The sequence below is a fragment of the Durio zibethinus genome, chromosome 6, assembly GCF_047325235.1.
Source record: "Durio zibethinus cultivar Kanyao isolate XHJ-2024 chromosome 6, ASM4732523v1, whole genome shotgun sequence".
NCBI lineage: Eukaryota > Viridiplantae > Streptophyta > Magnoliopsida > Malvales > Malvaceae > Durio > Durio zibethinus.
This window is the reverse complement of record NC_143167.1, coordinates 4283702-4297228: the sequence shown is the minus strand read 5'-3', so window position 1 is coordinate 4297228 and position 13527 is coordinate 4283702. Positions and strand designations below refer to the sequence as shown.

The following is a 13527-nucleotide window of genomic DNA, read 5'->3' as shown; positions in this document are numbered from 1 at the left end:
AAATTTTGATGAAAGATAATTTTAATTAATAAATAAATTATTTTATATTAATTTTTGTACATATTAAATATAAGATAAGATAATATTATTTAATTTAATCATATTCATAATATCATTTTATCCTATTACTTTAAAATCTTATATATACAATACATTTTTAAATTTTTGTTTTATTATTTATCTAATTAAAAAAAATTATTTGCATAAATTTTTTTTATATTAATAAATTTTAAATGTCAATTTTAATAATATATCAATTAATTTAAAAATTAATTATCCAATTTAAAATCATGTTATCGTAACCGAACATATGAATTTGAAAAGAATTTTATCTAATTTTTTTTATTATAATGTTATAATTATTTAATCACAACAAAAATACATATAAAAATTTGCTATTTATAAATATATGCTTAATATAAAATTTTAAAAAATTTTATATAATTTTAATTAATCAATTACAATACAATAAATTATACATGATACATTTCCATAAATTTAGGATCGAAACAACTATTTTTATACTTTTATAATGATGTTTCAAATTGATCATAGATTTACAGTCACATCAATTTCATAGTTCCATGTTACCAGCCTGTAAAACCGCAGGAAAAAAAAAAAAAAGGAAATTCTAGAAAAATGAAGATGCCATTGAGCTAGAATTCGGCTCAATTAAATTTTAGTCAACACTTCACACTTCATTGCGTAAATACTACTTCTCACCCTCATTCACACTTCTCCTGTTTCATTGTTTGTTTGCAGTATATTTTCTCACTAACTCTAATTTCCCACCTTTTCTTCTCCACCGCTGCTCTGTATATATTATATAAAATAAGATTTCCATACGCATTCCAGTTCTTTGTAGTACTTTAAGTCTACATGATTATCAATTTACAGCTATATCAATCCAAAATTTGTGTTAAGGGATACTCTCAGGTAGAGGGTAAATTGATTTTTTTTAATTAAAAATTATTGATTTCTACATCTTGACCTTCAGCTCGGAGTTTGAAATCAACAATTTACATTTCTTGGAATTTTGAAATTTAACCCTTCCCTAGATTTAATTATATGCAATTGAGAAAGTAGCTGGAGAAACCAGTTCAGAACTTCAGATCATGGATTCTTTAGTGTGAAACAATGGAAACTGATGACTTAATGACCCGAGCGTAGAAAAGACAAGTTGCCTTAAAGTGGGTGTCCTAGAGGACCCGATAAATGAAGGGAAATATAAATTTTGGACATGTTGGAATGACAAACGAGACCTTTCTTATTAGGTCTATTCAGTTTCTGTTCTATCAATCAGCATTTGGATCGTGTTACCCTCTCTCTACCTTTTTTTTTCCAACCATGTGAAACTTTTCAGAGCCCACTCACTTGGGTTATTATTATTATTATTTTTAATTTTAAACCTTTAACTTTTGGAAACAATTGATTCAGTCCTTCCGACCACGCTTGTCTCTCTGTTACAGTCCTTCCAACAACCCAATCAAATTCAACATGTTGGGATCCATCTCTTTTTAATGTTTTTTTTTTTTTTTTTTTCACATATTAAAATCTCAATTGGAAAAGAGTTTTAAAGAGTTTAGTAGCATTTGATGGTGAAGACATAAGCAGAGAAATGTCCATGTTTCATTAATGATAAAGTTAGAAATCTGCTGATATATTCCCATCTGCTTGAGAATGGGCAAAATTTAATTAGTTTCATGAGTGAAATTTAGTTAACGGAAGTTGAAAAGAGATAAGCTGCTGAAGTGAGATTTAAGGCACCAGAAAAATCATGTTCTTTCTGTACAAAAGCCATAAGTGGTGAGATACAGATACTGTCAAAAGCTCAATTCCCACCACACCCTCGTCTCATTCCATTTAACCTTACTCCATTTCTGTTTTTACCTTTTTTTTTTTGGTATCTTTTAGAATGTGAAAACGTGTTAAAGGGCAATGCAAAATGGTAATGCAGTATTTACAGCAGAGAAATTGTAAATATCCGCAACGAAAGATCAATGATGAGGGGTTCATTAAAAGGATCCCCATCACATTTAGTGAAGGGTAATGAATTGAGGGACTCCCATCTACAATTCACATCCTCTAATCCCTGGCTTTCCTCTCTTTAAACTCCTTTTAAAGCTTAATAAACAAAACCCACCCTCTCAACCACCTTAAGCAATAGACAAACTGCCCACCTCCCCCAAAGCGAAACCTAAAAAGAGTGAAAAACAGCCCACTCTATCCCAAACCCAAACCCAAACCCTGCCACTGCAAAGAAACGAAAAATCCCAGCTTTTGCTGTTCCTCCTTTAATCACTATCCCCTTCCTTCAAAACAAACCCCCCAAAAGACCCACACCGACCAGACAAGAAAGAAAAACAGGAAAAAAAAATCGTTTGTTTGTTTCTTTCAGTGTTTTCAACTTTCAAGTGTTCAAAATTGAATCTTTGGAAAGAGAAAAAATCTGATCTTTTAAGCGCTATCAAATGTGGTGGCCGTGGGGTAACAAAAAAACGCCGGTGCGGATTCATGACTCGTCATCCTCTTTCTCTTGCTCTTCCTTCAAAGATATCCAACGCCTTTGCGCAGAGGATTCTTCTTCTGCTATCTCATTCGCTGCCAAAAGAACCGCCAATGTCTTCCACCGTGTCCGAATCGCCAACTCCCTTATCCGTTCCTGGGCCCCCACCCGCTCCGAGTCGCGGACCGAAACCAATGGGAAAATCTTGGATTCGGTTACGGATCGCTCCATTTCAATCCCGGACGCCGACAAGCAAATTGTGGTTTACTTCACGAGCCTCCGCGTGGTTCGATCGACATTTGAGGACTGCAAGACCGTTCGATCGATCCTCCGAGGATTCCGAGTCTCGATCGACGAACGAGATCTGTCGATGGACTCTGGGTTCTTAAACGAATTACAAGGGATCCTCGGTAAAAGGAAGTTGACTTTGCCGAGGGTTTTCATTGGAGGGAGATACATGGGAGGGGCAGAGGAGATCAAACAGCTACACGAGACAGGCGAGCTCAAGATGTTCGTGGAAGGATTGCCTGCAGCTGAACCCGGCACCTGTGACGTTTGCGGCGGTTACAGGTTCGTCCTGTGCAACGAATGTAATGGTAGCCGTAAATTGTACACTGAAAAATCTGGTTTCAAGACTTGTACGGCCTGCAACGAAAATGGCCTAATCAGGTGCCTTTCTTGCTCCTGTGCACCCCTCTGAAAACAACTTTCTTTTTTACTATAAAAGGGAAAATTTTGGGTTGATTAATTGTAGTTTTTGGTTTTTGTTTTTAATTTTTTTGGGGGTAAGTGGGTGTTGAAAGAATGTGGAAGGCCCAAGAAATGGATTTGTTGCTTTAAGGTTGTAAGAGCTGACCTTTTTTTTTTTTTTTTTACTTTGTAGCTTTAGGTAGTGAACATTGAAAAGGAATATAGTAGGATTTAGCAGTCTTAAGCTTGTGTAACTGTAATTGTACTGTTAATGGGTAGATTTTTTTTTTCTATGGATGATGAACAAATAATTTGTTAAGGTTTTCTGTTGTATTTGCTGTTGATATACTTGATGACGGAGAGAGTTTTTTCTTTACTAAATGCGTAAATTCCTTTTTTTTTTTTACCTTTGCTTACCACTGATGTCGACTTGGCCTGTTGGATTTTTGTCGTCATTCGGTAGATTCTTGTTATTACCTTGCCTGAACACGGAAAAAATCTTTTCAATGTTGTTGACTCTGTAAGAAAAATAAGACAACAGGAAATGTTTTGCAGTTTCTCCTCTGTTTTTGCGTTACATGGGGAAAAAAATCTTAAGCAGTTACGAGAGGGAAGTTAAAAAAATAAAAGGGTTTCCATCTTGTTCTTGAGATTATTTTCATAATGTAGTAGGCTTGACAGTAACAATAATGTAGTCAATGAGGAGATGAAATCTGGGTTTTTTTAAAGCATAGATTGGTTGTTCCTGAATTAATTGCCTTTTTTAGGGCTCTTAATTATTTTCCAAGGCTTTAATTATACCAGTTTAAACTTGACTGGCAAGTGTCAAGTTGAAGAGCTGAATATGAAAGCAACTACTATCTTATACAATTAGACTTTAAACGTTCATCCCACGCTGTTGAGCTTGGATCCAGGATTCACAGGCAATTTCAGACCTTAATCTGTTAGCGCTTGGTGTCTAACTTGTTACATTGCTCTTATCGATGCACCGTAACAGAGTAATTTGATGAAACTTAGCCTTCGAGGATTAGTTTTGAATCCATATGCATCTGTTTTATGATCAACAACAATGCTTTCCTCAAAAGAAAAGAGATCTCATTTTCCTGGCCTTCTAAACCAGGAAAGAACCATTACTCTGACCACGCGTCAGTCCCTGAGTGAGGCAAACAAAGATGCATTAAACTAAAAAAAGATTTTACATATCGATGGTGCATTAAACTATCAGTCCTGAAGTGAAAATAACATAAACAGTAGTAACCGGAGGCCAGAATTGCAGCCATATGAGGGCTAGAATATGCGTCTGTAACTCATGTACAACGTTACCTAACCACGTGACAGCCCTTGAAAATGAAAAGTTTCAGAAAACTTAAGAATGATGGAGGAATACAACACATAAGACAATTTTTTTATCTTCCCCATGAACGGCTGATGGAAGCAAATTCTTGCTTGATATGCAATTGTATGTATCTGTCATGACAAAAAGGGATGGTAGGTAACAATGATCCTGCTACCTAAAAATCAACAGGTTTCTAAGATAAAGCTAGAAAATGTTTAATCATTTCTTCATAATAGAAAGAATCATAGGTCATAAATGGTAAGATTACAGAACAAGAATCAAAGCTAGAATTATGTTACATATCCATGAAGACTGTGTTATGCCCTTCAACCAACTACTTTGTTTCTCTGTTCAATGGCATATATATAATGGTTGGAGGAAAAATGAATATATTAACTGGCCATGATGTTATGCTAAATAATCATTAAGAAATTTGCATTAAAAATGAATATTTTGACAGGGCAGTGATCATTATTTAGAAGAAACTTTGATTTGGATTTGTGTGAAAGAATCAAAGAAATCACCACCCTTCATTACTTTAATCTAAATTTGAGATAGGTTTGCTGCTTTTCAGACACGTCAATATTAAAATCATAATTGATAATTCTTTGATAGAGATTTTGATGTAAAAGGATACTCTAATCTCTCTATTCAATTATTAAAGGAAACTTAAAAAAGTACGATATAATGTAGCCTGTATCTTAGGACTTACTTGAACATCAATTTTGTTTTTGACTTGAGCAGAAGAACATTTGACAAGGACTATTGCATGACTACAACCAATACCAATATTCCGAATAAAGAGGATAGATCAGAAGCTGCCAAAGAAGTAAGAGGAATTTAATGGGAACTTATATGGAATAGAAGTATAGAGAAAGTGTCTATCTATATCGACAATGTGCGGAATTTTTATGATTTTGTTGTTTTCTCCATCTTCATCTGTTCCTGGTGCTTGATCATGGCTCTATATAGCACAGCTTCCTTGTCCAAGAAAAAGAACACCAATCTCATTCTACAATGACATCCAATATGATGCAAAAGGAGTTCCAACCTTGTTGGCCAACTTACAATCCAATAGACTCACCCCTTGAAGTAGGATTCTATTTGCAGAAATGGATCCCCGAGTGAGCAGTTTTAAGTTCTCCACTTCATCAGTATCCATTGAAGATTTCTCTGACATTTTTTCTTCTATGCTGTTATCTTCAAATCTATATGGCAGTGAAACATGTAGTTGCCCCTTTTTTGGCAATCATTTTGCCAGGCATCCTGATTCTTACTATTTATCAGTTAAACTCTTCGTTCTTACTATTTATCAGTCAAACTGATTTAATCTCTCCATCTCACTTTATTTATTTATTTATTTAGTAATTACAAAAGTATAACAAGAATCGATTGTTTGCAAACTTTGAACCGTAGATTTACTATTGCTAGCAATACATTTATCCACTTTTTGCTTCAAACTTTTTCCCAAATATTCTAATTTGAAACTTTGGTTTTCAAGTTGAATTTCCGAAGAACTAAATCGACTAGGTTGGCAAGCTGTTTTAGAAGGAGAGCCTTATTGAGCTCCGTATCGGCAGATTACGATCCACTCCTTTCTGGGTTTTCTCCTATCCAAGAAGGCCCATTTAAATCAGCAAGGTTCACGACATATTTTCTAGATTAGATTTAGGCCTGGCCTTTTAGATTTTAGCCAATTAATAGCAATAAGCCAGCGGAGCAGCGACATGAAATGTCGTCACATCAGCACAATTTTTACATGAAGACAAAATCTCACAGCTAGAAAAGGTCGTATGTCGGAAAAAAAAAAAAAAAAGAAAGGTCCTATGGCATTGTCTCTTGCCCTAGGGGACGTTGTCTTGTCTCTTTTAGAAGGTGACCAAAACGAGCCCACTTCAGGTCATGAGTCCGATTCTACTCATAAACCAACACCTAGAAGATTCAAGTGATTATGGTCCACAAACCAGACCATTCCACAAAGCTAGTGTGGTATTGGTCCAGCCCCTGACCCCTCCATGTGTAATCATAATTTAGAAATGCAGAGCCATACCACACTTTTTCTTTTCTTTTTTTTATCATTCAAAGTACAGAATCTTACATTAAAAGAAAAAAAAATCGAATTTCAATTTTGATATATATTTTTTAAATTGTATGAATCATTAAATCAAACAGTTAAAGATTATACCACATTTTTTTTTTTGTTAACTATTACTTCAAAATCATTGCCATTACCGTCCAAACATAAATGAACAGATTGTTCTTGGTTTTTGTATGGTGGACAGTCAATTTCTTGGCATGTTTAAGTGTCGTCCACAGTGGGTCGTGTTCCAAATGGCTTCTTATCACGCTCCAATGAACTCATTGAATCTTGGAGTTAGTTGTGTTAACTTTTAAACATTTACGTAAAGGGTATTGCCATTAAATTTCCAAAGTCCTAACCATAGAATATTCAAAGTAATAATTCAAAATCTTAGAAGAAATTAAAGATATTCACATCTTTAGCTAAAATCCTCACTTCCATGATTTTTTTTTTCCCATTTTACTGTCCTTAGCATTTGTCACATTCTTAAAGATAGCTGCTCTTTTCCAATTTCCAAATAAAAAAGTAAAGATAGGGGGTCATTGTGTCTTGAGAAGCATGCCTGTGCCCGTGATCAATAATCTCCTCCACGCTAGAAATAAATAAAAATAAAAGTCACAGTTAAGGGTGCATTTATCAGAAATCAAAAAGCACATTTACAGCAATTACGAAGTAACACTGACCTTTCAAATCATATTCATAGAAGCTTACACATCATATTCTGTCTCTCATCTTACATACTACGAAAACTGTACCCCTTCCCAACCTTTGGAACTTACCTTCAAAGTCATGTTCTCCACACTCCAATCACAATTCCATCATGTAGCATTAAATTATTACCAGACAAATATATATCTTTTACATGTCAGTATCTTATTTTTTACTCTTTTTCATCTATTTTGGAAGTTGATTGTTTTATTTTATCTGCCTGGCAACACATACACAAGTGGGGTATGAAATAGTATACACATAATATTATTTGGTGACCCACCACCCTCCAATACTTGAGAAACTTTTGTTGAATAAATTATTGATCCTAATTTTTCTTCTAATGGCTTGTCCTGTGCAGGCCAGAATTGAACTGTTTTTTGGCTTGTGATGAAAACGACTATTTCAACAGATGACAGACAAGTTGGAAATGTAAATGAAGTTGGCATTTAAGTGATCCATTCAAGTTGGCCCTTTGTACCAGTCCTGAGATCAGGGTCAATGAAGTTGGTTTTGTTTCAGACAGCGAAGCATGGGCTCTACATTTCCTAAATTTTGGCTTAGATTTTTTGGAAACCTTTACCTGTCTGAAGGCGGCAAGAAATTGGAGTAATCTGGGATGATTTTGTTTAGTCTATGATGAGGATTTCCTGTATCTGACTTGTTAAAAACATGTGGCATAAATAAATGTTACGGTGAACCTTACATATTAATTTAAGGATTGTTTGATTGTCTCAAATCTATTGTATTTTACATAAAAAACAATCCCTTTTTATCTTGAGGTGCTCAGAAAGCAGAAGGTGTCAATAGTTTTCTTCTCATCATCAGTTACTGTTTCTTGGAAATTCACTATGATTAAAACCTTGATTTGGCTATCATACAAGTCAGAAGAAATTAAACCATATTTGATCTAATAAAAGTCTAGTATTACGAAACCCAGTTCCTTATTAAAGATCATTACTCAAATACTGAAACCTATGAACATTTTGAAAGGAAACGATCAGAGATCAACGACCCCCATAGCCATGGTAATCAAATGAACGGCAAAGATTCGGTTTCTCGAACCCCCATATGTACGGATGTACCTTAAGCCTTTGATTCGTGCTATAGTTGAGTTGTCGCATTTGGAAATATTCTCCAATAATTTTCTATCACCTTCTTTAATCTTCAAAAATACTACAGTAAGTTTTATTTTTAGTTACAAAGCCCCGTGACAGAATTTTCAGCATGTGAGGCGCACGTGGGGAGATTTCATAGGACGGCGCTATAAATATAGAAAGAGAGGAGAGAGTCAAATCCACCAACAAGCTGACACATCTGACCACCAACGTTGGTGAATCGCCGAAGAAGACTAAACCCAGTTTCAGAACAGAACCCGAAATTACATTTTCTTTTCTTTTTTCTTTGTCTCCGTTAAGACCGTGAGTTCTGTCTCCATATCTTGCTCTTCTCTACACCATTTTCATATATTCTTAGATAAGTTTAGTCGGTTTTAACTTATATAAAAAAAAAAAAAATCGCCGCTGGTAATATGTTTGAGTCTCTCTTTCTTCTCAAAGGTTGATAGAAAAAGCTCGAAAATTTTATTCTTGGAGATGGATGGACGGTGGGGATTCAAGTGGTTCAAGTTCAGGGTGGTGTTAATTCTGGTCTTATCACTGTTTGATCAGAATATGAGTTTTCCCTTGTCTTTGAACAGTGAAGGTATATACCATGGCTAGCTTTGCATGTTTGTACATTTTCTTCAAGCATTAAACAGATTTTCATCTTTATATATGTTTGCAGGTTTGGCTCTGTTGAGGTTGAGAGAGAGAGTGGTGAGCGACCCTTTTGGTGCTTTGTCGAACTGGAAAGGAAATGATGGAGAGATTGATCCATGTTCTTGGTTTGGGGTCGAGTGCTCCTATGGAAAAGTAGTCATTTTGTGAGTTTCTCTCTTCTACATTTTCTCACTCTTTCTTTTTATTATACAAATTAAGAAGTGTTCTGTCTGAAAATCAAGAAAGAAATATGTTCACAATTGTGGTATAATTATACAAATTAAAGGCCTTATTCTTTTATCTCAGTAGTTAATGTTCTGGATAATTTTCTGCCATTGTACTTTGTAAACTATGCTGTCTTCAAATGAAGCTTGTTCTGATTGTAAATGTTAGTACTAGAGTACCTAGTAATTTACAGTTTCGGTTGTATGAAAATATTGGGAATTCCTTTTGTATGTGGTAGAGGTCATGTCAGATTCTATTCTTGGTGCACTGCTTAACAATTTTAAGACATGCAGTGTCAATTACTGAATTTGGCTCTTGATAGAAGAAAAGGGGGTTCTTTTTTGATTGTGAGAGTGATTTTCTCTGTAGTGATATGGAGGGTTTGGTTGTTGTCTGATGTTGAAGTTGTTTATCAAGAATTGCATTTTATTTAAAGCTTGACATTGATAAGACAACCAACAGTTTAATGCTCTATGTGATGTTCTTATTTGAGGTATTTGAAAATAATATATGTCTTACCTGGCTTTTCTCTCCATGGTTTTTCTGTAGAAGTCTCATGTTTTTCACCGTATTAATGAAGTGATTCCAAATACAATTTGTAGTTAATTAGATGGTAATCCTGAAGTCAGAGCTATGCTTCTTGCAGAAATTTGAAAGGTCTTTGCCTTGTTGGGAACCTGGGACCTGAAGTTGGGAACCTGGGGCATTTAAAATCTATGTAAGTTTATCATCAATGATTTATAGTTTGACTAATCTTCTTTATCTCATTCATTTTCTTAGTTCTGATTTCTATCTAATGCCGCTGCAGTATATTGCGCAACAATTCTTTCTCTGGAAGCATTCCTAAAGAAATTTGGGAATTGAAGGAGCTGGAGGTGTTGGATTTAGGATATAATAACTTTAGTGGACCATTTCCATCAGATTTTGGCAATAATCTTTCCCTAACAACAATGTAAGATCCTCTTTTCAAGTTGTTTATATTCAGTTTTTACTCTATTGGAGCCTTTATTTAGTCCCTTTTTCTCCAATTTCTTGCAGTTTACTCGACAACAATGAGTTTCTTGGCAGCCTAGCACCTGAATTACATGAGGTTAAGATGCTTTCTGAATTTCAGGTAGATGAGAATCACCTCACTAATGCTGCCACAAGACTGTCTTGTAAAAGCAGAAGTTTTCCTTGGTAAGCAATTAAAATGGACATAATATCTCCATTTCCTTTCAGTAATCTTTTGATGCATTCATAGGACCATCTTAAAACTTTGTAAGAGAAAGAAGGTATTAGTGTTCTAAATGCAACTATACAGGAACTAAGAAATTAACTTATTGAGAGAAAGAAGATGATGGTTACGACATTACTTTCAAAAGATATTGCATCTTTCCTTTTTCATTAACCTTTGGAAAAATAACCTTAAGTCTTGTCTATAACAACTCTAGACTTACCTCATTCTGTCAACCAAGGCCAAAAAAATTTGAGCGGAAATCCAATAGGTAAGCAGATAAAGATGCCCTCCCGAAAAATGTGAGCAAGAATATTCCTTCATCTATTGAACAATTACAGGTAATTATACTTCATTGTTCATGGCTACAAGAAATCATTAATCTTAATTGAAATCATGAAAGGTTAAGGAACCATGCACAGAGAAGAAGCCAAGAGTTTTGAGGCTTATAGGATGTGTCTCCCTGTAATTCTATCTTTAATGGCTTCAATCGAGAAGTTAAATCAGGCTCTCATACCCTTTTATATTGAGGAAGTTTTTGATTTGAATGGTCTTGCTGGCCATAAATTTTGTTAGAGTATTAGCCATTTGCTTCATGATATCTTCTCATTGTTAGGAACATTGCCCAGCCGGGAGATGTAGCTCATGGGAGGCGGCTGCATCAGGTGGTAGATCCCTCAAATGCACTCAAAGCCAATGAAAGAGATTCCCAACTGTCACTTTCACCTTCACTTGCGCCTAATCATCTGTCTTCACCATCAGAATCCTCATTTTCGCCTTCAATGTCACCTTCACCATCACCATCGTCTCCATCTCTATCTCCCTTGGGGTCACCATTTTTGCCTCCAGCAGCACCCCCCTCCGGTATCTTTTTTACTCCTTCACCTTCACCTGCATTAGCACCGACTCCAGCTTCACAACCTCCTGTAGATCCACCAGTATTTATCTCTGAACCACCACAATCACACAGTGTCCCAACTGATTCCCCTGCTTCAACTCCAAGCCAAATAGCAGATGAGAGTTCTCACACGGAACATCATATGGTTCTAATTTTGGTTGGAAGTATTGGCGGTTCCTTGTTTGTTTTGATTTCAGTCCTTAGCATTATCTTCTTCCGAAGCAGTAAGGAGGGTGCTGTTAAACCCTGGGCCACAGGATTAAGTGGGCAGCTGCAGAAGGCATTTGTAACAGGTATGTTTCCTCAGTTTCAGAATACTCTCCATGCATATCCAAGTGTCTTGGACCCAGTTAAAGTTTCTAAAAGTTCATGCAGACCAAAAAGTACTCTTTTAGCAATTTATATCAAATTTTGTGCAACTCAAAATTCTGGATTAAAATTTATCCTTTGTGAAACAAAGATGGAGTTTTTCGGCCTCCATCTGTATCAGCTTAGTCAACAGATTTTCATTCTCCTATATTGATGTCTGTATTTCAGGTGTACCAAAGCTCAAGCGATCAGAACTTGAAGCTGCTTGTGAGGATTTCAGCAATATAATTGGCTCTTTTTCTGATGGCACTGTCTATAAGGGGACTTTGTCTAGTGGGGTTGAAATAGCTGTGACCTCGACTGCTGTTGCATCTCATGAAGTCTGGTCAAAGAATTTAGAAACACAATTTAGAAAGAAGGTATTGCGATTTCATTAATCACTACAGTCTTAAACACTATTTAGACCATGCTTAACATCAATTTATTCATTCTTTCAGATAGACACATTGTCTAAAGTAAACCACAAGAATTTTGTGAACCTCATTGGCTATTGCGAAGAAAATGTGCCTTTCACAAGAATGATGGTTTTTGAGTATGCTCCTAATGGAACACTCTTTGAGCATCTACATGGTAAGTCCTTTAACTTTTAATCTGTAGGATAAGAAGAGTGTTTATTAATTGATGCCAAATGATGTATGGCTTGGATGATGCTGAATTGTGGATTTCTTGCAGTACAAGAAGCTGAGCACTTGGACTGGGGTATGCGACTAAGAATAGCCATGGGGATAGCTTATTGCCTCGAGCATATGCATCAGCTAACTCCTCCTATAGCCCATAGAAACCTGCAGTCTTGCTCTGTATATCTGACTGAAGACTATGCTGCCAAAATATCTGATTTCAGCTTCTTGAATAATGCTACCGCAGCAAAGGTGGGATCAGCTACCATGGAGCTCTTAGAATCCCCACTAGCAGATGCAGAGAGCAATGTTTACAGCTTTGGCGTAATATTGTTTGAAATGATAACTGGTAGGATCCCATATTCAGTAGACAATGGCTCTCTTGCAGACTGGGCCTCAGACTACTTGCAAAGGGACCGACCTTTGAAAGAAATGGTGGATCCAACTCTCAAATTTTTCCAAGAAGATGAGCCGGAGAAATTATTTGATGTGATTAAAATTTGTGTTCATCCTGATCCAAAAGAGAGACCAACAATGAGAGAAATCACAGCTAAGTTAAAGGAGATCACAGAAATGGGACCTGATGGAGCAACTCCAAAACTATCTCCACTTTGGTGGGCTGAGCTTGAAATCTTGTCTACTGAAGCCAGTTGATCAGTGAAGTTGAAACGTGAATAAATTTGCAGTCTCTTTTCCCTGTCTGTATTGTTGGGCTCCGAAGCTGTGGAGTTTCGGGTAGATTCTGCTTGGTCTAATCTAATGCCTGGTAAAAGGAATGATTTCTTGTATATAATTGAGAGAGGAACGAGTTGTGGGGCTCGGTGTGCTGCTACTTCTCCGTTCTTTTCGTTCTTTTTACGCTTTCCTTTTTCCTCATTTGTTTATTCATGTGCTAAAAGTGGTTTGTACAAATTCCAGTATAGCAACTTAGGAGATGAATAAATGTTGCTCTCTTCCCTTTTTCATTTATCCTGTATCAGTACATTTCAAACCATCCAACTCAATAAGATCACTCTTAGCTCCAAAACTCTCCCACTACTCTCTTCTTTGTTAAGCATAAATCAAGTGGCACTGGAGAGCTGTTGCCTGTTGGAAATAGACTGGAACCGAATCATTTGAGGG

At 35.9% G+C, this 13527-nt stretch overlaps 2 protein-coding genes across 3 annotated transcripts; both read left to right on the top strand.

Moving 5' to 3' along the window:
• The first annotated feature begins 2011 nt into the window (after positions 1-2011).
• LOC111286419 (Glutaredoxin family protein) lies at positions 2012-3515 on the top strand. The gene has a single exon (XM_022876361.2). It carries the CDS (start codon positions 2472-2474, stop codon positions 3204-3206), a length of 735 nt encoding a protein of 244 aa, XP_022732096.1. The 5' UTR covers positions 2012-2471; the 3' UTR covers positions 3207-3515.
• A 5102-nt stretch (positions 3516-8617) lies between these two features.
• LOC111286416 (putative inactive receptor-like protein kinase At3g56050) lies at positions 8618-13370 on the top strand. Of its 2 annotated transcripts, XM_022876353.2 has the most exons (10): positions 8620-8741; positions 8880-9024; positions 9106-9244; positions 9952-10023; positions 10114-10257; positions 10344-10484; positions 11138-11712; positions 11957-12147; positions 12226-12358; positions 12461-13370. In XM_022876353.2, the coding sequence occupies exons 2-10, from the start codon at positions 8916-8918 to the stop codon at positions 13057-13059; spliced, it is 2103 nt and encodes a 700-aa protein (XP_022732088.2). In that variant the 5' UTR covers positions 8620-8741; positions 8880-8915; the 3' UTR covers positions 13060-13370. The 2 variants fall into 2 exon arrangements, with proteins under 2 accessions (XP_022732089.2, XP_022732088.2); XM_022876354.2 differs by having other exon boundaries at positions 8618-9024.
• Positions 13371-13527: the final 157 nt, after the last annotated feature.